Source organism: Melanerpes formicivorus, unplaced genomic scaffold (assembly GCF_026170545.1).
Source record: "Melanerpes formicivorus ecotype bairdi unplaced genomic scaffold, bMelFor1.0.p_v2 SCAF_9, whole genome shotgun sequence".
Lineage (NCBI taxonomy): Eukaryota > Metazoa > Chordata > Aves > Piciformes > Picidae > Melanerpes > Melanerpes formicivorus.
Window position 1 is genome coordinate 4,063,296 of NW_027142361.1, and position 27,574 is coordinate 4,090,869.

At 44.1% G+C, this 27,574-nt stretch overlaps 1 protein-coding gene across 1 annotated transcript in view; it reads right to left on the reverse strand.

Annotated features, from left to right (window-relative positions):
- SUPT3H (SPT3 homolog, SAGA and STAGA complex component) overlaps positions 1–27,574 on the reverse strand; it is a 690,133-nt gene that overhangs the window by 287,280 nt on the left and 375,279 nt on the right. The window contains 6 exon segments of the mRNA XM_068143262.1: positions 8,077–8,107; positions 9,838–9,913; positions 12,151–12,178; positions 17,448–17,608; positions 19,023–19,157; positions 25,099–25,128. Coding sequence (XP_067999363.1) covers positions 8,077–8,107; positions 9,838–9,913; positions 12,151–12,178; positions 17,448–17,608; positions 19,023–19,157; positions 25,099–25,128 — 461 coding nt within the window.

Here is a 27,574-nt window from a genome sequence, read left to right on the forward strand (position 1 = left end):
GGGGTTGTTGTGGCCAATGTGCAGAACCCGGCACTTGGATGTGTTAAATCTCATGCCTTTGGACTCTGCCCATCTGTCCAGCCTGTCGAGGTCCCTCTGCAGAGCCTCTCTACCCTCCAGCAGATCAACTCCTGCCCCAAGCTTGGTGTCATCAGCAAAATACTGATGATGGACTCAATGCCCTCATCCAGATCATCAATAAAGATGTTAAAGAGCACAGGGCACAGCACTGATCCCTGGGGGACTCCACTACTGACTGGCCGCCAGCTGCATGTGGCACCATTCACCACCACTCTCTGGGTTCGGCCATCCAGCCAGTTCCTAACCCAGCTCAGAGTGCTCCCATCCAAGCCATGGGCTGACAGCTTGGCCAGGAGTTTGCTATGGGGGACGATGTCAAAGGCCTTGCTGAGGTCCAGGTAGACCACATCCACAGGCCTCCCCACATCCACCAGGCGGGTCACCTGATAATAGAAGGAGATCAGGTTGGTCAGGCAGGACCTGCCATTCCTAAATCCCTGCTGGCTGGGCCTGATCCCTTGGCCATCCTCTAAGTGCTGTGTGATTGCACTCAGGATGACCTGTTCCATAATCTTTCCTGGCACTGAGGTCAGGCTGACAGGCCTGTAATTCCCTGGCTCATCCAACCTGCCCTTCTTCTTGGGATAAAGTCCTTAAAAACAAAGGGGTCCAGGAGAGCTGGACCTACTTCAATGAAGAATTGTTGAAGGCTCAGGGACAGGCTGTGCCAATGTGCCAGAAGATGAGCCGCCGGGGCAGACGGCCAACCTGGATGGTTCATGAACTTTTAATGGAACTGAGGGAAAAAAAGAGGGTGTATCACCTTTGGAAGCGAGGGGAGGCAACCCACAGAATGTTTAAGGATGTTGCTAGGTCTTGTAGGAAGAGAATTAGGGAGGCAAAAGCACACTTGGAACTTAAACTGGCCTCTACTGTGAAGGACAACAAAAAGTCCTTCTATAAATACATTAATAGTAAGAGGAAGGGGAAGGAAAACCTCCACTCCTTGGTGGATACGGAGGGGAACATTGTAACCAAGGATAAGGAAAAGGCAGAGATACTTAACACCTTCTTTGCCTCAATTTTTACTAGAAGGGCAGAACGTCTTCCTGACAGCTGGTCTGCAGAGCTAGCAGAAGGAGCCAGGGAGCTGCACAGTTTCCCTATGTTCCATGAGGCGGTAGTTGGAACTCTCCTTAGCAGCTTGGATCCCCACAAGTCCATGGGACCAGATGGGATTCATCCTAGGGTGCTGAGAGAGCTGGCAGATGAGCTGGCCAAGCCACTCTCCATAATTTTCCAGCAGTCCTGGCTCACTGGCGAGGTCCCAGAGGACTGGAAGCTGGCCAACGTGGTGCCCATCCATAAGAAGGGCCGGTTGGATGAGCCAGGGAATTACAGGCCTGTCAGCCTGACCTCAGTGCCAGGCAAGATCATGGAACAGGTCATCCTGAGTTCAATAACACAACACTTACAGGATGGCCAAGGGATCAGGCCTAGCCAGCATGGATTTAGGAAGGGCAGGTCCTGCCTGACCAACCTGATCTCCTTCTATGATCAGGTGACCCGCCTGGTGGATGTGGGGAGGCCTGTTGATGTAGTCTACCTGGACCTCAGCAAGGCCTTTGACACCGTCCCCCATAGCAAACTGCTGGCCAAGCTGTCAGCCCATGGCTTGGACGGGAGCACACTGCGATGGGTTAGGAACTGGCTGGAGGGCCGAGCCCAGAGAGTGGTGGTGAATGGTGCCACATCCAGCTGGCAACCAGTCACTAGTGGTGTGCCCCAAGGATCAGTGCTGGGCCCTGTGCTCTTTAACATCTTTACTGATGATCTGGATGAGGGCATTGAGTCCATCATCAGTAAATTTGCTGACGACACCAAGCTGGGGGCAAGAGTTGATCTGCTGGAGGGTAGAGAGGCTCTGCAGAGAGACCTGGACAGGCTGGACAGATGGGCAGAATCCAACGGCATGAGATTTAACACATCCAAATGCCGGGTTCTGCACATTGGCCACAACAACCCCATGCAGTGCTACAGGCTGGGGTCAGAGTGGCTAGAGAGCAGCAAGGCAGAGAGGGATCTGGGGGTGCTGGTTGATGGTAGGCTTAACATGAGCCTGCAGTGCGCCCAGGCAGCCAAGAGGGCCAATGGCATCCTGGCCTGCATCAAGAACAGTGTGGCCAGCAGGAGCAGGGAGGTCATTCTGCCCCTGTACACTGCACTGGTTAGGCCACACCTCGAGTACTGTGTCCAGTTCTGGGCCCCTCAGTTTAGGAAGGATGTTGACTTGCTGGAACGAGTCCAGAGAAGAGCAACAAAGTTGGTGAGGGGTTTGGAACACAAGCCCTATGAGGAGAGGCTGAGGGAGCTGGGGCTGCTTAGCCTGGAGAAGAGGAGACTTAGGGGTGACCTTATCACTCTCTACAACTACCTGAAGGGAGGTTGTAGACAGGCGGATGATGGTCTCTTCTCCCAGGCACCCAGTACCAGAACAAGAGGACACAGTCTCAAGCTGCGCCAGGGGAGGTTCAGGTTGGATGTTAGGAAGAAGTTCTATACAGAAAGAGTGATTGCGCTATGGAACGGGTTGCCCGGGGAGGTGGTGGAGTCGCCGTCATTGAAGGTGTTCAGAAGGAGACTTGACGGGGTGCTTGGTGCCATGGGTTAGCTGTTTGGGTGGGTTGGATTGGTTGATGGGTTGGACACGATGATCTTGAAGGTCTCTTCCAACCTGGTTTGGTTTATTCTAATAAAGGTTTATTCTTGTGGATGGGCACCACGTTGGCCAGCTTCCAGTCCTCTGGGACATATCCAGTGAGCCAGGACTGCTGAAAAATGATGGAGAGCGGCTTGGCCAGCTCCTTTGCCAGCTCCCTCAGCACCCTAGGATGGATCCCATCTGGTCCCATGGACTTGTGGGGATCCAAGCGGCTGAGGAGAGTTGCAACCACCTCCTCATGGAACATAGGGAAACTGTGCAGCTCCCTGGCTCCTTCTGCCAGCTCTGCAGGCCAGCTGTCTGGAAGACATTCTGTCCTGCTAGTAAAAATTGAGGCAAAGAAGGTGTTAAGTATCTCTGCCTTTTCCTCATCCTTTGATACAACGTTCCCCTCCGTGTCCACGAAGGAGTGGAGGTTGTCCTTGCCCTTCCTCTTGCTATTAATATATTTATAGAAGGACTTTTTGTTGTCCTTCACAGCAGAGGCCAGTCTAAGCTCCAAATGTGCTTTTGCCTCCCTAATTTTCTTCCTACATGATTTGGCAACATCCTTAAACATTCCCTTGGTAGCCTCACCTTTCTTCCAAAGATGATACACCCTTCTTTTTTCCCTTAGTTCTATTAAAAGTTCATTAACCATCCAGGCTGGCCATCTGCCCCGGCGGCTCATCTTCCGGAACACTGGCACAGCCTGTCCCTGCGCCTTCAACAATTCTTTCTTGAAGTACATCCAGCCTTCCTGGACCCCTTTATTATTAAGGGTTTATCCCAAGGAACCCTCTGAATTAGTTTCTTGAGTAACCTGAAGTCTGCCCTCTGGAAGTCCAGAGTGGAGGTCTTCTTGCTATCCCTCTTAGCTTGACCAAATGCTGAGAATTCAATTATCTCGTGGTCACTGGCCCCTAAACAGCCTCCGACCACTACATCACCCGCCAGCCTTTCCCTGTTGGTGAAGAGGATGTCAAGCATAGCCTTGCCCCTGGTAGGCTCTCGCAGCACCTGGGATAAGAAGCTGTCCTGCATGCACTCTAAGAACCTCCTAGAATGTCTCCTCTCTGCTGTGTTTACATCCCAGCAGATGTCAGGCTGGTTGAATTCACCCATGAGAACAAGGTCCGGAGATCTTGAGACAGCCTTAAGCTGCCTATAGAATGCTTCATCAACATCTTCCTCCTGGTTGGGTGGTCTATAACAGACTCCAACCAGGATGTCTGCCCTGCCAGTCTTCCCTCAAATTCTTACCCACAAGCACTCAACTCGATCGTCCCCAAGACTTTTCAGCTCTGATACATAAAAAGTTCTCATTATTGACCCTGGTTTATCTCAGCTTTTCTGCAAATGCTTAAATCCATTTCTTGATGCATGCCAGGATGCCATTGGCCCTCTTGGCTGCCTGGGCCATGATTAGATAATTTCATGCTTCATTCAGATGAGTCGTCTAATTATTAGACAACATGAAGTGTGACCTAGAATGAAAAGGGTAAGAGGATCGCTTACCTTGTACAGTAAGTAACGCATTGGGGTTCACTGGGAAGTCAGTGGAAGGTCATTTTGCAGTGTGCCCAGGTGGCCAGGAGGGCCAATGGCATCCTGGCCTGCATTAAGAACAGTGTGGCCAGCAGGAGCAGGGAGGTCATTCTGCCCCTGTACACTGCACTGGTTAGGCCACACCTTGAGTACTGTGTGTTTAGGAAGGAGGTTGACTTGCTGGAACGAGTCCAGAGAAGGGCAACGAAGTTAGTGAGGGGCTTGGAACACAAGCCCTATGAGGAGAGACTGAGGGAGCTGGGGTTGCTTAGCCTGGAGAGGAGGAGACTCAGGGGTGACCTTATTGCTCTCTACAACTACCTGAAGGGGGGTTGTAAACAGGCAGAGGTTGGTCTCTTCTCCCAGGCAGCCAGCACCAGAACAAGAGGACACAGTCTCAGGCTGCGCCAGGGGAAGTTCAGGCTGGAGGTCAGGAGGAAGTTTTACACAGAGAGAGTGATTGCCCATTGGAATGGACTGCCCGGGGAGGTGGTGGAGTCGCCGTCACTGGAGGTGTTCAGGAGGAGACTTGACAGGGTGCTTGGTTACATGGGTTAGTTGATTAGGCGGTGTTGGTTGATAGGTTGGACACGATGATCTTGAAGGTCTCTTCCAACCTGGTTTATTCTATTCTATTCTATTCTACTTTTGGGAAAGAGCAAATTGCCATATCTTGTAGCATGACTTGGCTACACCCCTCCTTCATCACCAAACTTTATTTCTGGACTCTTACTTACTTTACAATGTGGCAGCAACTTTGATTTCAGTAAGATTCAGAATTTAAATGGGATCAAAATCAATACCATATAAAGTTATAACAAGATCAGTCTTTCAACAAAAGAAAAAGACAAGAAAAACTAAAGTAATAATAATAAGTAAGATTTAATCTCAAAATATATTTTCTGTATAGTGCATAGAGATAATGATCTACAGTCTTGACTGGGCCTGTAATCCTAATATTCATCTGATTACTATCCTAAATAATAAAATTTACTATGCCAAGGTGTTCACAAAAATATCAGGTGAATAATTCTTACCAGGAATACAAGCATGATTTCTGTAGATAAATTGAATCAATTCTATTTTAACAGTTAAGTGTAAAAAACTATAAATAATTATTTAAAAATATTTCTTCAGTGATCAATATATGGTGATTGCTTGAAACCTTGTAGTACACGAACACTTTCCAAGTGGTGCTTGTGACCATGAGATAATAACTCGAGTGAAAAGTACAGTTATCATCCTCTACTCTGAAATTAAAAACGAAGTGGTCAGCTGCAGCAGTGGAAGACTACAGGCCAAAAGAATAAGAAAATGTTTCCAAAACATAGTCTTTGTCCCCTCTAGCATATGCCAATTCTGAAATAAAATGTTTTAGATGCTTAGTTAAAGAGCAACTGGGTTTATAAAGTAAATTATAATTGTTCACAGACCTGCAAAAGACAGTGGCCATTATTCAGCAGCATATGCTTGTGTAAATGGAGCGTGTTGAATGAACAGAGGGTTTAACCAAATTTTGGTTGAGTATTTGCTTTTTCTTTCAGGCTCCATGTCATTTCAGTATGAAAAGACTTGCTATTCTAAATCTCTTGTTAAAAATGTCAGTCCCATAAAATTACCTAAGCATCATAAAACAATTAATATTTACAAACCCATGTTTATGATGCTGCTTGTGACGTCACCTGCATGAACAACATGTAATGCCAGGGAATGCTATGAGGCAGAGACTTAGGTTAGTTTGGCCTGACACAGCCCTGCCTATACTCTTACATGTTCTTAATTATTTAAAAAAAAGTATTTCATGTAGACTTTAGTATGTTGTGTGTACATGTAAATAATAGTTTGACAACCAAACTGTATACCAAGCCAAGACTTTTCAGCTCTGATACATAAAAAGTTCTCATTATTGACCCTGATTTATCTCAGCTTTTCTGCAAATGCTTAAATCCATTTCTGTTGCAAAAAGTTACTGTTAAGTTAATCACAAACCTTTAGTTAACTCAATTTAATAAAGATTATATTGACTACCGATTTCACTTAGAAAATAAATTTGTGCAACATTACTTGAAGATCTGGCAAAGCTGAGCTTGTGAGAGACTAAACTATCAGACTCTCAAGGTAGACAGAAGACTGGGAAACTGAAAATGTAAAAGCTACTGTGGCAGCATGATATCTCTGAAGAAAAACAGGATAGAACATTTTGAAAAGGAAGTTTGGTTTAGGTGCCTTAAACTTAAAAAAACCAAAACAACTCTATGTTTGATCAGCAACTTAGACTTCTTAACTGAAAGAAATTTCTTTCTACATGGTTCAGACCAAAATAGTAGTAAGAAGAATTTCTGTAATACAATCTACAATAATTTTTTTCACTGTACGTAGTGTGGATACATGACAACTGAATCTTTCTAAAGCACTTAAATGATAAAATTATGAATGCTGTTTCTGAAAGAAATTAGATACAAAGAAGCCGAATACAAACTCTCTGATATTCAGGGTTGTGTATATTATATATCATAGTATCATAGTATCAGTCAGGGTTGGAAGGGACCACTAGGATCATCTAGTTCCAACCCCCCTGCCACGGGCAGGGACTGACAACATCATTAACTTGGGCTCCTGGCAGACAACAGAGTTCCCTATGAGATGGGTCAGGCCGACATATAGGGCCCTCCGTTCCCCTCAGAAGGGAATCACCAATAACAATTACCCTCCTCTTTTTTTTTGAGGGAACAGGTCCTGATGCCAGGGGAAGGCTGTTTAACCTTAGGCTGCTTTGCCTTATGCTGTTTAACCTTAGGCTGTTTAGCCTCAGGGAAAACCCCAGATGGTGTGTCCTCCGGCATCAGGATCACCTCACCCTCGATCTCCAGTGCCCCATACCTGTTTTCCAAGAGCAGCGGGGAAGGTGAGGGGAGGCAAGGAGGTTTTAGTTTGTGTCTTTTGAGAGGAACCTGCATCCATTCCCCTCTGCTTTTTGAATAACCAGCCTCTGCTGGGGGAGCCTGCAGAGCCTGCTTACTCTGACTCAACTCTTTCCTCCTCTGGTTCATCTCTTTCCTCCTTTGGTCCATCTCCTTCCTCCTCTGGTTCATCTCTTTCCTACATTCCCTTACATTTCTAGGGCTAGCAACCTCATCCTTCAGTCTGGCCAGCAGATTAAGCAGATAGTCAATCTGCTCACACCTTATGCAAGAGTTGCCCCCACTACCCTGCTTCTCAAGAGCCAGGCTCCAGCATTCTCTACAGCCAGATACCTGGACAGCTACCTGCTTGTGTTCTACCTCAGTCTGGGTCAACACTGTTTTTTTTAGGGAGATTTTGCTGCAAGTTACAACCATGCCTGTCCCTGGCCACAGCACCTACTGCACTAAAAAAAAAATAAAAAAAAAAAAAAATTAGAAAAAGTGCAGCGGCGCATGAGAGCACGAGAGAGTACAAGAGAATACGGGCTGCCCGACAAACAGAGTCCCGCGAGCCGCAGCTAACCCTTTTAAATTAAGCCGCTCCCACCGCTGGGATCACGAGTCTAACCACGTGAAAGGACAGCTGCTCCTGCCTCGCGGCAAACCTCCGCAGTGTTGGCGATTCCCGCAGCCCGAAAAGGAGAGCAGCGGCTGGTCCCCAGCTGAATGGAGTATAGTATGCATCTCATACAGTAAATTGAAAGAGACAGGAATCCAGTCAGCTTAGTTGGCTGAAGTGGTGACTTTATGCTTCTTAAGGGGCTTACACCACTGTCACCTGAGGCTGAAGTACATCCAAGGGTAATTAATCCATTTTGTTTAACTAGAGTTAAATCATTATACTCCCTTACCTGTGCCACAGTCTCATATGCTAAATATAGTTTCATAGTTTCATAGTTTCATTCAGGGTTGGAAGGGACCACAAGGATCATCTAGGTCCAACCCCCCTGCCATGGGCAGGGACACCCCACACTAGATCAGGCTGGACAGAGCCTCATCCAGCCTGCTCTTAAACACCCCCAGGGACGGGGCCTCGACCACCTCCCTGGACAACGCATTCCAGGGTCTCACCACTCTCATGGTAAAGAACCTCCTCCTCACATCTAGCCTGAATCTCCCCACCTCCAGCTTCATTCCATTCCCCCTAGTCCTAGCACTACCTGATATCCTGAGAAGTCCTTCCCCAGCCTTCCTGTAGGCCCCTTTCAGATACTGGAAGGCGACAATTAGGTCACCTCGGAGCCTTCTCTTCTGCAGACTGAACAGCCCCAACTCCTTCAGTCTGTCCTCATAGGAGAGGTGCTCCAGCCCTCTGATCATCCCTGTGGCCCTTCTCTGGACACGTTCCAGCACCTCCACATCCCTCTTGTAATAGGGGCTCCAGAACTGGACACAGTACTCCAGGTGGGGCCTCACCAGGGCTGAGTAGAGGGGGAGGAACACCTCCCTCGACCTGCTGGCCACACTTCTCCTGATGCAGCCCAGGATCTGATTGGCTTTGCGGGCTGCAAGTGCACACTGAGAGCTCATGTTGAGCTTTTTGTCCACCAGCACCCCCAAGTCTCTCTCTCCAGGGCTACTTTCCAGCCAGTCACTGCCCAGCCTGTATTTGTGCCTGGGATTGCCTCGACCCAGATGCAGGACCCTGCACTTGCTCTTATTGAACTTCATGAGGTTGGCCTGTGCCCACCTCTCCAGCCTGTCAAGGTCCCTCTGGATGGCCTCCCTTCCCTCCAGCGTGTCTGCTGCACCACACAGCTTGGTGTCATCAGCAAACTTGCTGAGGGTGCACTCAATGCCACTGTCCATGTCCCCCACAAAGATGTTGAATAAGACAGGTCCCAGGACTGATCCCTGAGGGACTCCGCTTGTCACTGGCCTCCACTGGGACATGGACCCATTGACAGCCACTCTTTGGGTGCAGCCATCAAGCCAGTTCCTTATCCATCTAGTGGTCCACCCATCAAACCCATGTGTCACCAGTTTGGAGACCAGGATATGGTGCGTGACAGTGTCGAAGGCTTTGCTCAGGTCCAGGTAAACGACATCAGGCTAGGCTAGTCTCAGCTGGCCAGATCTGAGACTGCCCATCCCCCCGTGGCCTTGGGCCTAGCCAGGCCCAAAGCCAGGAGACATCTCCCCAGTTACCGGCTGACAGAGGAGGAAGAAAAGAGATAGTGCTAGACTCCGCACTGGATCTTATAGTGGTGCAAAGGATTGTGGTATGAAATACTACATAACTTCCTGTGTCCACCCCTCTGGGCTGGACTTCTGGACACAGGAAGTAAACATTGCAGGGGGGCACCCAGCTCAAACTGTAACATACATTAACTCTTTAACAGTTTTATCCCTGCAGTTGTCTCCACCAGCACAGTATTTAAGCATACTAAAGCTTGGTAAATATTCAAATAAAATACTCTGCCTTTTAGCCTGGAACAATGCTAAATTAACTGTTCCCAGGAGTTATGCAGACAAAGAATTTAAAGTTTTGTTATTGTGGATGAAACAAAAGTGCCTTCAAAACCCACAAGGTTCTCCTGTCTTCTCTATCACACAAAATAATAATTTAACATCTTAATACAGTACAGACATTATAATACTTACAAAAACTCAATTGCCGACTTTTGCAGAATTCTGCATACTGGACTGAGTCCATCATTCGTGTTTGCTTTTCTGCTCTCTGTCAAAAGAGTAGAAGCACATGATGTACCTTATTCCAACAAGATCTGCATTCCACAACAGAAATTATAGCACCAAAGTGCCCCTGCCATGATCTTGAAGTAACCTTCCCAAATTAAATATGCATTGGATAAGTTAAGATGCAGAAATATAAACCACAGATTGGTTATTTTTCTTGTGAATTAAATTTCCGAGAGGACCTTGTAAATTCTTATTTTAAAAACCTGCTTGTACATCACTTGCTTATGACAGTGACAAGGGCTGAGTCAGGAAAGGTGCTGTGTACTCTTGCCCTGACTGTGGTTCACATTTAAACTGAAGCATGTGAATTGTCTATGTGGTTACAGATGACCAGACAAATAAAATGTTCTCCTGGACCAAGGCCAAAGTGTCCTGCAGTGAGCAAAACTGAACCTGTATGATTTTAAAATGGGGGTGTTAACAACAGTGAAATGAATAAATTCCATCACATTGAGCAGACAGAGAGGAGCACTGAAATGCCACTCCCCACACTCATTACACAGTAATAACTAAGGTGTAAATGTGTATTGTTTTTTTCACTGTTAATTTAAGCATGATTTTTTAGCATTTCTGAACATGTAAAGATAAGGAAAGGAAATTAGACTGGATTAGAGCCCATTGAGAAAAACAAAACCATCTTAAAAGGTTTACTACTGGATTTAAGACTGTATTTCTCAAAGAGTCCAATGTCAACAAAAAGATTGTATCTCAAAAAAATCGAAGAATGTAACTGTAACCATTATGCACACTTTCCCCTCCATGAATACTCAACCAATTCCATGAATAGTGGAATCATGGTTGAAGCAGCATGGAAGCTCATAGCTACGTTTGAGCATGTATTTGAGTTTTGTTTACTTAACAGAGCAAGAGTGATTTTCATGAGGTAAAGATCTGGTTTCTAGGAGAGGGCAGGAAGTGATAGTTAAATTAAAGAGAACATTTTTTCCTCTTCAGAAATAGATGTCTTCTTCGAGTCTCTCAAACAAGGAAAGCAAATTGTCTCAAAAACAAAGGAAAGGAACATAACTATCTTCCAAACAAAATGTCAGTGAAAAACAAATCATTACATCTGATAAGAACCGAACCATAACTAAGGATACAAATGGTATCAGGAGTAGCTAATGTCACTGAGACTGCTTCTGCAGTGATTCCATACAGCTCAAGAAGCCATGCACAAAGAAGGCAAAGTACAGGTGTGTCTGCATTAAGGATGAAAACCAACGTGGAAAACCGAAGCACACACATACAAATTTTACTCTTGATTTCCCAATCATTTCACAGATTATGTAATTGCAGTGTTCTTTTATCTGATTTAATGGGAAACACAAGGATTGTCAATAAGTGTATTCAGAAACAGGCTACACAACCAGTGTTTGGCCTTAGCAGTGTCTCATATAAAAAACAAAACAAAACAAAACAACACAAGCAAACAAAAAAAATCTTCAAATACACAGTTTCTGACTCTATTCTCTGCCTTTGAGGTCACTCTTCAGTCCGTCACTTAGGAGATCCTGCTGACAGGCAGCACATTTGATATGTGTATACAGCACACTCGGATATACCTACCCTTTTTTTCAATTCTCTACCCAGTCAGTAATTTCTGCTGTATTTGGCAGGTGTTGCTGTGGGATTTCTATAAATAGGGACTTCATTTCCCACTATGCATTGTCTACAGTAGTTGTCCAAACACTGGATTTCATTTTGTTCTTATACACTAAATCTTAGAAGCATAGAATGGCTTAGATTGGAAGCATCTTTAGACCTTTTCTTATGTATGTATATTTTTTTTTGTCTAGTAAATTACTTACATACCTGTGAAATAAAATTGCTTTCTCCCTTCAGTTCTCCTCTCTTAAAGCCTTTCTTAAAGGTGATTTCTAGAGTGATGCTCTAAACTACTACAAAATAACTTCTATTTGATCATAAATAACTAGGCTGTATTTTCTTCTCAATACGCTTTAACAAGAACCCCACATAGAATCATAGAATCATTTTGGTTGGAAGAGACCTTTAAGTGCAATCATCAGCTGTCAACCCAACACTGCTGAATCACCAATAAACCACACACCTAAGCATCGCATCTACAGAATAGCCTATAAGTAGCCAGGAAATGCAGGAGAAATAAACAGATAAATTGCACAGATATATCATCTTCAAGGAAACATTGAAGCAGAAGATAAGAGCAGATTGTCTTTCCTTTTAACTTCTCAAGATTACAGCTATTTGTTTTTGTCTTACATCACTCCTGCTTTGGGAAAAACAAAAAAAGTTTCTTTATTTCAAAATGAATCAATAGCATGAGATAAAAAAACATTAGAAATAATGAGCACGTTACTGTGAATACAGTGTTACTCTGGGCTGAAGGAGTTTAAAGGAAATGGCATCCAGTATTAGGGAAGTCACAGGAAGCTTCTGAAAATCCTATAATTTGTAACTAATGCTTTCTTTAAAGTTGACAGAATACCCATTTGTTCTTTTTCACAGTCTTAATTTTTCATCTATTTTCTACTGAAAACAAGAAATGAGAGAGGATGTCTCAACTAAGAAACAAGTTTCCTGTTACACAAGTGAAAGTTTCCAAAATCTGCTCTTGGAGGCATTAGCAGGTCATTCCAACAGTACTGAAGTCCTTTTTCATCAGTGTAAAAGCAAGTAGGATGGTAATCTTTCCTACGTGAACACTGAAAATCCTAATGATACATGACCTTGAAGCAATCTCAGCTTGAAACCAGATACAATAAATGACATCAATGCCACTCCTGCACTGGTTTATCAAAAGAATTTAAAATACACTGATTTTACTCCCTCCACAGCAGTACAAGTCACTCTAAGCAGTTAAGAAGCTCTTATGTGCTGTACAGCAGAGTTGCATGCCTTCTCTGGAACATGCTGAAGGATACAGTAGATAGGATCTGGCACAGTAAACATATGTTTAGTCTTTCAAAAATGTGTTACATTATATCTTTCTTGCAGCAGAAGGACTAAAAGGGAAGACTATAAAAAGAAAGGAAAGGTAAAAAGTTGTGTGTTGTCACCTACCATCCAGGACAAAAAATAATCTTATTTTGAATCCATTTTAAAGCTTTCGCACTTGACATATAAAGCTCTTTGTGTGGGGGGAAGGCAAGAGGCCAAATGTTAACTTGCTTACCAACTATTTTGTTTCTGAAGGAAATGTGCCGAGTAGCTGCTGAGCTGGAACATTTGAGAAATGTGTGCAGCATGGATGGAGCCCCTGTGCTTGGCAACAAAGCTAGTGATGAACACATTGGCTTCCCAGACTGCTTGCATATTCCTTGTGGCATGATTTCCTGACTTCCTTTGCTAAAGACCTTTTCATTGTACACCTATCACAGCTTCAAAGGAGCTAAGTGACTAGAATTAGAATAGAATTAGAATTAACCATGTTGGAAGAGTCCAACCTATCATCCATCCAACACTATCTAATCAACTAAACCATGGCTCCAAGCGCCCCATCCAGTCTCTTCCTAAATACCTCCAGTGATGGTGACTCCACCACCTCCCTGGGCAGCCCATTCCAATGGCCAATCACTCTTTCCGTGAAGAACTTCTTCCTAACATCCAACCTAAACCTCCCCTGGTGCAGCTTGAGACTACACTAAGGAAAAAACAAAATTGCCCTGCAATTGCTGATATTACTAAAAGAGCATGCTAAATATATATATGTTTTAAATCATACTAGAGAATAACAGGATATTGCATGCTGTGCTTGACAGCTCTAAGAATGTAGGTCAAAAACTAACAAGATTGAAAAATAAAAAAATCATTTGAGAAATGAAGCACAAAGTAGCTCAATATAGAAGAGTCCACAAAATGTGCTGTAAACATTATTTTTAGTCTTCTGTTTCTCTTCTGAGAATCACTTGAATAGGTAAGCAAAGAAAAAAGGGGGTTAAGAAAAGAGTTTCCAAAGATTAAGCTTACTTAAAGTTTTATAGAGAAAATAAAAATGCCATTTGGGCAGAGATCAATAGCTTTTGTGATGTAATACTTGATTTGACTATGAAGTACAGAGATAGTGGGAATTTTTATCACTTTTACCCACCTCTCATAGAACATACCATACATTCTGCAGTAGCCATTAATCTAACGAGTCTGCTGAGCAAACTTGAGGCCTTTGATGTAATACTGTTTCTGAGTGCTTATGTGTTCTAACAATGGGGTTCCCAGTGTTAGAAGAAAACATGAGGTGTTTTTCTGGCAGACCATGATGATTACAGTTTCAATGTATTTTCATAGTTAAGAATAGTAAAAATAGTTTTGCTTTCCCTCCCCTTGCCTCCCCAATAAACAGAGTCTAAGATATTAAAAATCTTAACTATTACAGAGAGGTTAAGTACCTGCAATGTTAAATTACGTGAAAAGATGCTTTGAATGAAGACAAATACTAATTAAAATAGGCTTTTAAAAAATATAATCATAGAATCATAGAATCAATAAGGTTGGAAAAGACCTCAGAGATCATCAAGTCCAACCTGTCACCCAACACCTCATGACTAACTAAGCCATGGCTTCAAGTGACACGTCCAATTCCCTCTTGAACACCTCCAGAGATGGTGACTCCATCACCTCCCTGGGCAGGACATTCCAATAGCCAATCGCTCTTTCTGTGAAGAACTTTCTCCTCACCTCGAGCCTAAACTTCCCCTGGTGCAGCTTGAGACTGTGTCCTCCTGTCCTGGTGCTAGTTGCCTGGGAGAAGAGACCAGTGCCCACCTGTCTACAACCTCCCTTCAGGAAGTTGTAAAGAGCAATAAGGTCTCCCCTGAGCCTCCTCTTATCCAGGCTAAACAACCCCAGCTCCCTTAGCCTCTCCTTGTAGGGCTCATGCTCGAGGCCTCTCACCAGCCTCACTGCCCTTAATTTTTCATCACAGACAAAAGATGGGATTCACTTGAACAAGTTAGACATCTGCAGTATGCTAATTAGTCCCTTTATAGTAAAAAAAAATCAGGCACTTTTAGAGAGCAACTTGATCATAAACTAGATGTTTAAAATAAGTCAGATGAATCACGTCTATGAATTTGTCTGAAGTTCACCAACCATGGAGGTCAGAAATGGAGCATTAGGGACACTGACTTAGGCCTACATGTCCACAGTACAGATATCCTCAGAAAAGCAAGATGAATTTCACCATTCTCTTGCATTACCCAATAAGTGTGACCCAGACCATCACCTGAAACCACCCCTCAGACAGGTTTAGCCTCTCCTGAGGGAGAAAATACCCAAACAGTTTTACCTAACAGATTCTTTTCTCTAACAACAGGAACTCTGTCACCTTCCACTTTCTGTAGCAAATCTGAATGCGCAGGTCCAGCTTGGTTCACTGAACCTCTACTATTTACCAGCCAGGTTGCTTGTGCAAAGTGTTTTTCCCAGTTTTTCAAAGATCCACCCCCCATGGCTTTAAGAGTGGTCTTCAACAAACCGTTGTAGTGTTCAATTTTCCTTGAAGCTGGTGCATAGTAAGGAATATGGAACATCCACTCAATACCGTGCTCTTTTGCCCAGTTCTTTACAAAGTTGTTCTTGAAATGAGTTCCGTTGTCTGACTCAATTCTCTGTGGAGTTCCGTGTCGCCACAGGATTTGTCTCTCCAGACTGAGAATGGCGTTGCGTGCAGTTGCATGTGGAACTGGATAAGTTTCCAACCATCCAGTGTTTGCCTCTACCATAGTAAGCACGTATTGCTTACCAGAACGAGAACGTGGAAGAGTGATGTAGTCAATCTGCCAAGCTTCTGATGACAGAAGAACATCACCAACAGAACCACTTCCATTTTAGGGCTAAGCAAAAGCCCAGACTAAAGAATGACTCAGTGAATTTGGTTCCTGCCCTGATTTCAAAACAATGCAAGCATACACAAAGGCGGCTTTGTACCCTGAGTGTGTGTGAACTCCACTCATCCTCATCAAAGTATGCAAAATGTAATCTAACAAAGTATGTGCAGATAAGTAGGGGGAAGGCAGATGGCAAGACTATTCAAGATTACGTAAAATGTCAAGGGAATTATGAAGAAAAAAAGCAATGAAACTGGATAAACACTAACAAAACTAATTAATTCATTCCCGGCAGTCATGATCTCACTGCTTATGGAACAAATAGAACTGATCTCCTGACAGGGACTCACTACCCCCCCTTGAACATATGCAAAATCTGCATATACTGTCTTTATTTGAACCAGATCCATATCACATCCAAATTCCTTGTCTAAGTTTATTACTACTAGTCTGAAACATGGGGGTGGAATCTGCAAATGAAACATTTCCATTTCATGGTATACCTTTGATTTCTACAGCAAAATAATTTTTTTCTGCTATAAGTATCATCACTACTTTTGTAAAACTATGTGTGCAGTGAATGTCTATCTTCTGTAGTGCATTCCAAAAAAACCATAAAATACTTTTGGGTACAATATGCTACCACACTTAAAAAGATATGTGGGGTTTCTTAATACATGTGTTGCAGTTTGAGCTGGGTGCCCCCCTGCAATGTTTACTTCCTGTGTCCAGAAGTCCAGCCCAGAGGGGTGGACACAGGAAATTATGTAGTATTTCCTACCACAATCCTTTGCACCACTATAAGACCCAGTGCGGAGTCTAGCACTTTCTCTTTTCTTCCTCCTCCGTCAGCTGGTAACTTGGGGAGATGTCTCCTGGCTTTGGGCCTGGCTAGGCCCAAGGCCACAGGGGGATGGGCAGTCTCACATCTGGCCAGCTGAGACTAGCCTAGCAGCGGGAGGGGGAAGAAGGAGCCCTGGGGGTCTCGGGTGTACCCTCAGGTGGGGATGGGATCTCTCTGGGTCTGTTTTGGGATTTTTCTTTATCACTGTGCTTTTCCTTTTCTGTAAATGTTCACTGCTTTCTATTTAAACTTTCCATCATTTTGCAATCCGTTTGTCTGAATGTTTATTGTTGCCAGGGGTGGGGAAGGGGGCTGCCTCAACCCAGCACATTCTTGGTAGCAGAGGATGGTTAAGGTGGGCAGAGGGTCTGCCCCCAACCCCTTTACATTCTTGGCGAGCCAGCCAGGAGTAGGAGTTGGTTATTGTGGCTACTCTGCAGATCGGATTGCAAAAGATAAGAGAGTTTAAATTTAGTTCTGGGCGTCGTTTTGGTTGTTTTGTGGCAGTCGGGGGCTCATGTGTTGTTGTTGGTGCAATTGTGTCAGTTCTTGTGAATTGCAGGGGGACACCTGGTGCGTGACCGGTGGCACAGAGTCCCTCCTGCTATTTCAAGCAGGGGTGGTTCTTAACCATCGGAATTGGGGCACCGCTTGAGAATGCGGGATCTGCTCTTCCCCCACTTTTATTCTCTGCGGAGCGGCAGAAGTGGCAGGGAGTGAAGTGGGGGAGGGGCAGCAGCGAGCAGATCAAAGTCAGGTCCGTTCTCGCTGCGGGCTAGGGTCAGCCGCGGCGAGCGGGCGAGCTCGGCTCCCTATGGGCGAACGGGGACTCCAGCTGAAAGCCGTTCTCAAGGGCCCTGAGGACGTGCCTATGGCTTTTGCTGGAGGAGGCGTTTGAATGCCCGAGGGGTGGAGGCGATTTTGATTCTGTACTGCGGCGGCAGAAGTGGCTGGAGCCCTCCTGTATGCCCGGCGGCGGGCCCGGCCGTGCGCTCGGAGTGTTGTGTTGCTGTTCCTCAGTAGCTTTGCTCTTAGGAATGTGAGCATCAACGTGTCTCACTTTCACTGGAATTCTCTCGATTTGATCATCAATGTCCTGCCACAGGTCAGCTGCCCAAATGGGTTTTCCTTTCCTCTGCCAACCACTCTTCTTCCAGTTCTTTAGCCAACCCCATAGAGCATTGGCTACCATCCATGAGTCGGTGTAGAGATAAAGCTTTGGCCATCTCTCACGTTCAGCTATGTCGAGAGCTAGCTGGACAGCTTATACCTCCGCGAACTGACTGGATTCTCCTTCTCCATCTTTCGCCTCTGCAACTCGGCGTGTTGGACTCCACACTGCAGACTTCCACCTTCGCTTGTTTCCCACAAGACAACAGGAACCGTCTGTGAACAAAGCATATTTCTTTTCACCATCAGAAAGGTCATTGTAAGCAGGAGCTTCCCCAGCACGAGTTACTTTCTCCTCTGGAGGTTTAGCACAGTTGGTACCTTCAGGCCAACTTGAGATTACCTCCACTAGACCAGGTCTTTCAAGGTTTCCCATTTGAGCTCTCTGTGTTATCAGTGCCATCCACTTAGACCATGTTGAGTCTGTGGCATGATGTGGTGTGGATCCTTTGCCTTTGAACATCCAATTCAAAACTGGTAATCAGGGAGCTAAGAGAAGTTGTGATTCAGTTCCAATTACTTCAGAAGCTGCTTTTACTCCTTCATAGGCAGCTAAAATTTCTTTCTCTGTTGGAGTATAATTAGCCTCTGAACCTCTGTAACCTCGACTCCAGAAACCAAGAGGTCGTCCACGTATCTGGACCATCTCGGACAGGTCCCAGGCCCATTGCTTGAATTACTTCTTGCTTTATCTGGTCAAAGATTGCTTGTTGTTCAGGTCCCCAGTGGAAATGGGTTCTCTTTCGAGTCACATCATACAGAGGTTTCACAATCTGACTGTATCCAGGAATGTGCAGTCTCCAAAATCCCACTATCCCCAAGAAACGTAGGATCTTTTGTTTGTTTGTGGGATTTGCAATGGTAGAGACTCTATTTACCACATCCACTGGAATGTGTCGGTGTCCATCCTGCCACCGCACTCCCGGAAACTGAATCTCTGTGGTAGGTCCCTTCACCTTGTCTCGCTTGATGGCAAAACCTGCATTCAAAAGAATGTTGATGATTTCGTTACCTTTCTCGGAGACTTTTTCAGCAGTTTTACCCCAGACGATGATATCATCGATGAACTGGATGTGTTCTGGAGCACCACCTTTCTCCAGAGCATCGTAGATCACTGCATGACAGATGCTTGAGCTGTGGATCCAGCCCATTGGCAGCCTGTTGAAAGTGTACTGGATTCCTCCCCAGGTGAAGGCAAACTGAGGCCTGCATTCCTCTGCTATGGGAATAGAGAAAAATGCATTTGCAATGTCTATGGTAGCATACCATTTGACCTCTTTGGATTCCAGTTCATACTGGAGTTCCATCATGTCTGGTACTGCTGCACTCATAGGTGGTGTTGCTTCATTCAGCGCTCGGTAGTCGATTGATGCCAGTCTCCATTCTGCTTCCGCACCGGTCACACTGGACTGTTGAAAGGTGAATGAGTTTTGCTGACGACTTTCTGACTCTCCAACTGACGAATCAGACTCTGAATGGGCAACAAAGAGTCACGGTTGGTCCTGTATTGTCTGTGATGCACAGTCTGAGAAGCAACCGGCAATTTAATGTCCTGTATCTCATGTTGTCCCAAAACTGCAGGTTCATCAGAAAGCTCAGGTCTAGCAGACAGCTTTAATTCTTTCTATCAGTTTCTACAGAAGCTATTCCAAAAGCCCATTTATGACCTCCAGGGTCTTTGAAATTCCCTTCTCTCCGAAAATCAATTCCCAAAATACAAGGTGCGTCAGGTCCAGTCACAACTGTATGCTTCCTCCATTGTTTACCAGTTAAACTTTTATCAACTTCTACCTTACTTAACTCTTGAGATCCATCACAGACTCCCAGAATAGTTATAGACTCTGATCCCTGGTAATTTGATGGCATTATGGTGCACTGAGCTCCTGTGTCAACCAAGGCCCTGTACTTCCGAAATTGTGAAGTGCCAGGCCACTGGATGTACACATCCCAATAGATTCTATTATCTCTGTAATCCCTCTCCTCCCCCTGGCGGGAGGCAGGGCACCCCTAGTTATGGGGAACACGGCAACATGTGCATTGCGCACAGTGTGCAGTGTTATAACTTTGCATGTTATAACTGGAGCCACTGTTGGAGCTGTTAGAGTTGTTCTGGGGAACTGTGGAAGTAACAGCTACCCTTCTGGTATTGCTACCTTGGGTTCTGCCACTTTGCAATTCCCTCAGTCTCCTGAAAAGATTAGAAGTTGGTTGGCCATCCCAGCGGTTCATGTTCTCACCAAACTGATCACGCAGAGTTATCCAAATAGTCCTACGTGATTTCCTTGGAGGTCTGTTTTGATTTGATCTGTTTTGGAATGACCTCCTTGGAGGATGTGTATTCCTCACAGAAGAAACTTGTACCTACCTGGAGGAAGAATTGCAATTATACCTTTGTGCCAATTGCGATATGGAAGTTTTAAATTCATCCTTTAACTCTCTCACGCAATTCTCAATTTTTCCAGACAGAGTTTCAATGGCTGAAACCAAAGAAACACGTGTCATGCTATCCTCCAATTGTCTCATTTGATCACTGAATTGGCCAACCGTAGGAGAAGCTCCACCGTAATTTCTTGACACATTTCTGCTTGCCAGAATGTTTGCATAATGAGAAGGAGCAAGTTTGATGATCTTTTTAGCAAGAACAATACCCACAGGAATGTCATCAGGATTCAGAGTTTCATGTTCACCATTGAGTATCTCTCTAACAGCAAATTCTCTCAAGCGCTTAATTCCCTCATCTATGGTAGTCCAGGGTTTGGGATTCCATGGAAGATCATCTCGGGAAGGGTATCTCAGGCAACCGCCATTAAAAGGTGTATCCACAGATTAACCTTACCAAGAGCCCTGCCTAGGTGTCTATCTATTCCATTATTCTTCGAGAGAGTTCCTAACTGAGCTGCTGACTTGTCTCCAACCATTAGAGCTGGAGCACCTGTATTATAACACCTACTAAGCCAAGCTAGAACTGGCTCCTTATCTGCCCTGGTGTAATCTTTATGGACATTTCTTATCTCTTCACGGGGTGACGAACACTCAGTTATGTCATCTTCTTCTTCTTGCCCCTCCCCCTCTACTTGTTGCCCTAATAATCCTCCTGCCATTTTCTCAAGGATCTCTTTAAGCTGAGAACCACCTTTGCCAGCTCCTATCCTAGCTGCATCTCTATCCTGCTTTGCTCTCACTAGGTCAGCTAGGTCTTTAAAACAAATCTTCTCTTCCTCCTCAGCAGGATTTCTTAGAGTAGTGGGCCCCTCACCAGGATCTGTCTCCTGCTCTTCTTCTCTATCAGCTTTGATCTTTCCACTTCTAGTCTTTAAAACAGCCACCTTAACTGGAGCTGTGTTTGAATTTACAGCCACCTTAATGGAAGCTGACAGGTCCTGAGATAAATCAGCTGCTGGGGCAGTGACTTCCGGTCCCACCGAGAGAGTGGGCGGAAATGACATTGCTCCATTAATGGCCGACGGAGAAGAAGGAGGAGGAGAAGGAGGAGACGCCATGTTGATACCAGCCGCCGCCCTTGGCAGCCTGCCAGAATCAGTGGCAAAGTCATTTAGAGCTGCCTTTCCAATTAACTTTTTAGCCCTCTTTTTAACTGACACAGATTCTCCACACTCCTCATCACTAGATGTCTTTGGGACTGACCCAGAGCCACGGCGTTTTCTCTTTGATCTAGTTTTAATAACAAAACACGGTCTGGATATCTTCGTTTCTCACCGCAGAGAATACAATGAATACACATTATTTATCTCCAGCAGCAGAATTATACACATCACATAAATCACCTTTGGATCCCAGCCATCACTTAAAGTTACCCTTTCCCCTACTGGGATCTTAAACTCTTTTATCTCAATCAGGAGAGTGCTAGAGGTAACATTTCTGTATCTTGCTGGCCATAATAAATCAATACATTTTCCATACCATAATCTAACTCTATACATAAACCACAGATAAATTGTCCGCACCAAATATTTACCCAGGTAATCCAAAATCAAACCCAAACAATACCTGTAAACCAGAGCCCCAAAAATTGAAAAGAATAACTGTTCTACAAACGACAACACCTTCATGTTTGCTAATTCAGCTAGAAAACACTAAATCAATCAAGTAATATATCAAGTTAATTATCTGCCGCACGTTGGGTAAGCCAAGAAAAAGAATGTAGTAGGGTTGAGGGAAAGGACAGGCCCTTCCCCCCCCCACTGTGAGTAGAGGGAAAGAAAGGTGAAAGGGAAAAAAAACCTCACTGCCGGGTTAGCAAAGGAGTGGGAGCTGTATATTTACAAAGCAGTTTAGGAAACGCAGGGAAATATATACAGAATTTACAGTATTTACAATATATACAGAAATATACAACAACGTCACACAGAAATGAGAGTTCCCTCCTCTGCTGAGGGGGTTCCCCCTCTCCTGCTCCCCCTTCTCTCCCCCTTTCCCCAGAAAGGGTTAGAAAGAGAGAAAAGAGAAAAAAAAGTTGTTAATTGGTGTGACCGTTTGAGGCTGTGCCTTTAAGAAAGGGAATATGGTGGACGGATGCTGGTAAACGAAAGACGAATCTAAACTAATTTCATTGGTGAACTGGGAGGAAGCACCTTCTGAACTGGGAGTGCAGGAAGGTATACTGGGCTTTCCAGCACTTTTCTGCAGTCTTGCTTCCGCTTTTCCTTCGGGCAGCAGCTTTCTGTGCTGGGCTTTCTGCCAAGGTTTTGGCCTTGAAACCGATAATCTATAAGGCCTGTATTAACTGCTTTCCAATTAACACTGCTTCTAACTTTTTTTCTCTTTCTCTCTCTCTTCTAACCTGCTCTGGGGAAGAGGGGGAGAGAGGGGGAGAGCGGAGGTGGGGAACCCCCTCAGCAAGGGGAGGAACTCTCATTTCTGTGTTAGTTTATTGTATATCTTTGTATATATTGTAAATATTGTAAATTTGTATATATTCCCCTGCATATCCTACATTGCTTTGTAAATATACAGCTCCACTGCTTTGCTAATTCAGCTGTGAGTTTTTTTTCCTTTCCCTTCAATTTTCTTTCCCTTTACTTTACAGGGGGGAGGGAGGAGGCTTCTGGGCCTTACCCTTCCAACCCCACGACAATTGGAAAGCAGTTAATACAGGCCTTGCAGTTTATCAGTTTCAAGGTCAAGCCTGGCTGAAAGCGCAGGAAGCTGCGAGCTGCAAGCCACCGAAGGAGGGGAAGGCAGACTGACCAGAAAACTGCTGTACTCCCAGTTCAAAAGGTGCTTCCCCCCAATCTACCAATGAAATTAGTTTAGATCCGTCTTTTGTTTTCAAACATCTGACCACAATATTCCCTTTCATAAGGGGACATCCTCAAACGGTCACATATTCTAAGGCTATTTTCATAAATGTTGTCAAGCTTACCCCAGAATCACAGAAAGGTAGGGGTTAGAATGGACCTCTGGGGATGATTTAGTCCAACAACCCTGCTAAACCATGTTTGCCTAAAGCAGGTTGCACAGGGTCACATCCAGGTGGGTTTTAAAACTGTCCAGAGAAGCAGATTCCACCACTTCTCTGGGCAGCCTGTGCCAGTGCCCCAGCATCCTCAAAGAAACGATTTTTTCCCTCATCTTCAAATAGAACTTCCTGTATTTGAATTTATGCCCATTGTCATGTTTCTGGGCACCACTGAGAAGAGACTGGCCCCATCCTCTTGATGCCCACCGATAAGCACTGAGAAGATCCCTTCTCAGTCTGCCCTTAAGGCTAAACAACCCCAGGTCTCTCAGCCTTTCCTCACAGGAGAGATGCTCCTGTCCCTCAGAATCATCAGAACCCTCCACTGGACTCTCCAGTACTTTGCTGTCCCTCTTGAACTGGGGAATCCAAAACTGGACTCAGTACTCTAGAGTAGCTGGGGAAGAGAAACTTTTCCTAATACAGTTATAGGGCTGTTTGCACTAATACTTAAAGTAGTGATGTCATAATGTGGACCCAGTGTGCAATGGCTGGAGAAGACAAAAGCAAAATCAAAACTTCAGAGTTATGCCCACGTATGAAGCACAAGCAAATCCTAAAAATCATTATCTAAATTGAAAGGCTTAGAACAAAAATATTAAGATACCTTTATTTATTAATTGGGACATCATTGATGACACTGGGAACAGAATTTGGCCCAGTGTGAATATTTTGTTAGTCAAAAGTTAATGACTATATGATACTTGCTATTTACTTAACTATGCAAAATTTTGTGTGCTGCTATTAATTATAAACAAATTTATCTTCATGTCTTGTGAGCATAATCTCCACTATATACATGAGAAATAGAATCATAAAAAATATTATTTTCCCAAAGGTAGTTTATTTAGTAGAGAGGAATTAAGTTAATTTGAACCATCAGTTAATTTGGCTAATTTGCATCAATCTATTTACTCATGCTTATTGAAAAATATACCACAAAATTATTAAGCATTTACATAAACCCAAAGAAAGATATGCTGCCATTAACTCAATACAATCATCACCATTCAAAGTCACAACAGGAGCTCTCTTATTAAATATCCACATTCCCTTCACTGGGGGGGGGGAAGGAAAAAAAAAAAAAGGAAATCTCAAACAATACATATTTATATTGCCTAACACTATCACATAATACTTAAATTATTTCATTTTGCCTATGAATAGAACTGATACTTTTACATGAAGCTTCATTGATATTTAAAATTCAAAATCATAATTTGTGAACAAAATTTACCAGAATTTGTTAGTTTGGCTAAGATTAGAGGAATGAGGCTGAAAGTTTAAATGAAATTTACTGACTGATGAGAAACCATGGAAGCATATGGAGGCACTTTATATTACTGAAAATGTAGATGTACTAGTGAAATCAGAGTTTGTTAACCATACATTTAATTATAACTTAATTAATCTCAGCTATATAAGGGCAAAACAAACAGCAACGCTGTTTCGGGGAGCCTCACAGAGTTGTCATAGCTTGCCTTTAACAGAAGAAACAGGTTGTACGTGTGTAGTGGGTTGATAGAGAAGGCCTAGCTTTCCCTCCCTCACTAAGAGGAAAAAAACCACAGCTAACTCAGTCAGAGAAGCAAAGGAATGCTATATTTTTCAAGCAATGAGAAAAGACAGGTTAGATATAGACAATATATACAGTATTTACAATATATATGCAGAAATATACAGCAAGGAAAAAAAACAGGAACAAAATTCCCTCCTCCGGACAAAGGAGGGTTCCCCCCCCTGTACCCCGCTGCTCTCCCCCCTACCTCCCTTTTTTCCCAAAAAGGGTTAGAGAGAGAAAAAGGCAGTTATTAAGGAAAAATGATTTTAGTAGGCCTCATGCAGGATTAGTGCTTATCTTATCCAAGGTCGCTCTGTCTAGGTGCCCAGAAGCAAGCAAGCTGGAAGGGAGAGGGAAAGGAACGAACTGAGAAAAATTCCAGCTGCACTAAAACTTAACGCTGCGTTCTACCAATCTACCAATGAAACTCGTTTAGACCTGTCTTTGTTTACAAAATATTCAGCCAGAGTGTCCCAGCACTGTCCCTTTCTTAAAGGCACAGCCTCAAACAGTCACAACGTGTCTTGGGTCTCTTGCTTTGCAGCAGTGATAGCCCCTCCCCACCACCCATATCTACTACAGACCCTTCATGCATCCATAAAAAATAATGTACTATTACAATAGTTTTCATGGCAAACTTCTATTTTTTTTTAATCCCGAGATGAGGGGAAAGAGAGCAAAGAGCATCTACTGTACTGTACTACTCATTTCCCTAAGCTTTACTGATAGTTTACCCTGTTTCCTAATGAAAGCAAAAAACTCCCACCATGTCTCTATTAAAAAGCAATCAGATTTGGTATCCTGGTGACACTTTAAAGAGCACATTATGTGGGAAAACAAAATAAACATTTACCCTGGCAAATGAAAGTGATTTTGGGTTTTGACATACTTGGCAGGAAGGTAGAATTATATTCATGTCAAGTATGCAGAAAAGCTAATATAATATTTAAATATTTGCTTCAGTAATATAGAATTTAAAACAAAAAATTGATGAAACTTTTTTTAAAAATGTTTTAAAGTTTTTTAGTGTAGAACATGCCATGAAAGTAATATGTTCTGCTGAAATTTCAGACTTCTACAGCCTTTGTTATACATTCTCTTCACTTGTAACTTGGTAAAGAGTCTTCGTCTTCTACTGACAAGTCTTTATTTATATTTCCAAGACAAAGGCAGTTCTTATACTGATTTTTTAAACTGATAATGAATATATGCAGCTTTCCAAAGAAACAACCCCTGAGAACCTGAATCTTACAAATATTGATATAATGAGCTAATGCTAACACTATCTCAGCTAAATCCTACACTTCTACCACTCAATATTACACATATGCAACTATTTTAAAACTCCTTTAGTTTTCAACAAGACATCATTTGGTGAAGACAGACCTTAATATTGCTCACCTTCTAAATGGTGTATGCCAACAAACTCTGAAATTCTTAACTATATTTAATAATCACAGAATTATTGAGGCTGGAATAGACCTCTGAGATCATCAAGTCCAGCCTGTGACCTAACACCACCACACTGACTAGTCCATGTCACTAAGTGCCACATTCAATATTTCCTTAAACACCTCCAGGGATGGTGACTCCACCACCTCCCTGGGCAGTTCTATTCCAGTGTCTAATTACCCTTTCTGTGAGGAAGTGCTTCCTAATATCCATCCTAAACCTCCCTTAGCACACATTCAGACCATGCCCTCTCACCTTGTCACAAGTTGCCTGGGAGAAAAGCCTGACCCCCACTTTACTACAACTTTTCTTCAGGTAGTTGTAGAGTGTGCTAAAGTCCCCCCTGAGTCTCCTCTTCTCCAGGTTAAACAATGCCAGCTCTCTCAGCCTCTCCCTCCAGTCCCTTCACCAGCCTCATCACTCTTCTCTGGACCCACTTCAGCACCTCAATATCCTTCATGAAGTGAGGGGCCCAGAACTGCACACAGCACTCAAGGTGAGGCCTCACCAATGCTGAGTACAGGGGCGGAATTACATCCCTAGACCTGCTGGCCACACTATTCCTGATATAGGCCAAGATGGCATTGGCCTTCTGTGCCCCCTGGACACACTGCTGGCTCATGTTCAGCTGGCTGTCAACCAACACTCACACGTCCCTCTCTGACAGGCTGCTCTCCAGCCACTCATCCCCCAGTCTGTAGTACTGCATGGGGTTATTGTGGCCAAAGTGTAAGACCCTGTACTTGGTCTTGTTAAACCTCACACCATTTGCCTCAGTCCATTGACCCTGTCCAGGTCTCTCTGAAGTGTCTTCCCACCTTCCAGCAGATTGACACTCCCCCCCAACATGGTGTCATCCACAGATTTACTAACAGTAGACTCAATCCCCTCATCCAAGTCATTGATAAAGATGTTGAACAGAATAATCATAGAATCAATAAGGTTGGAAAAGACCGCAAAGATGATCACGTCCAACCTATCACCCAACACCTCATGACTAACTAAACCATGGCTTCAAGTGCCACATCCAATCCCCTCTTGAACACCTCCAGGGACAGTGACTCCACCACCTCCCTGGGCAACCCATTCCACAGGCCAATTACTTTTTCTGTGAAGAACTTTCTCCTCACCTTGAGCCTAAACTTCCCCTGGCACAGCTTGAGACTGTGTCCTCTTGTTCTGTTGCTGGTTGCCTGGGAGAAGAGACCAACCCCCACCTGTCTACAACCTCCCTTCAGGTAGAGAGTAATAATTCATAAATTGAGCTGGACTGTCATAATTAATAACTGAGCATGGACTGTCTATATATGCAGATACTTTTTGAATATAAATCT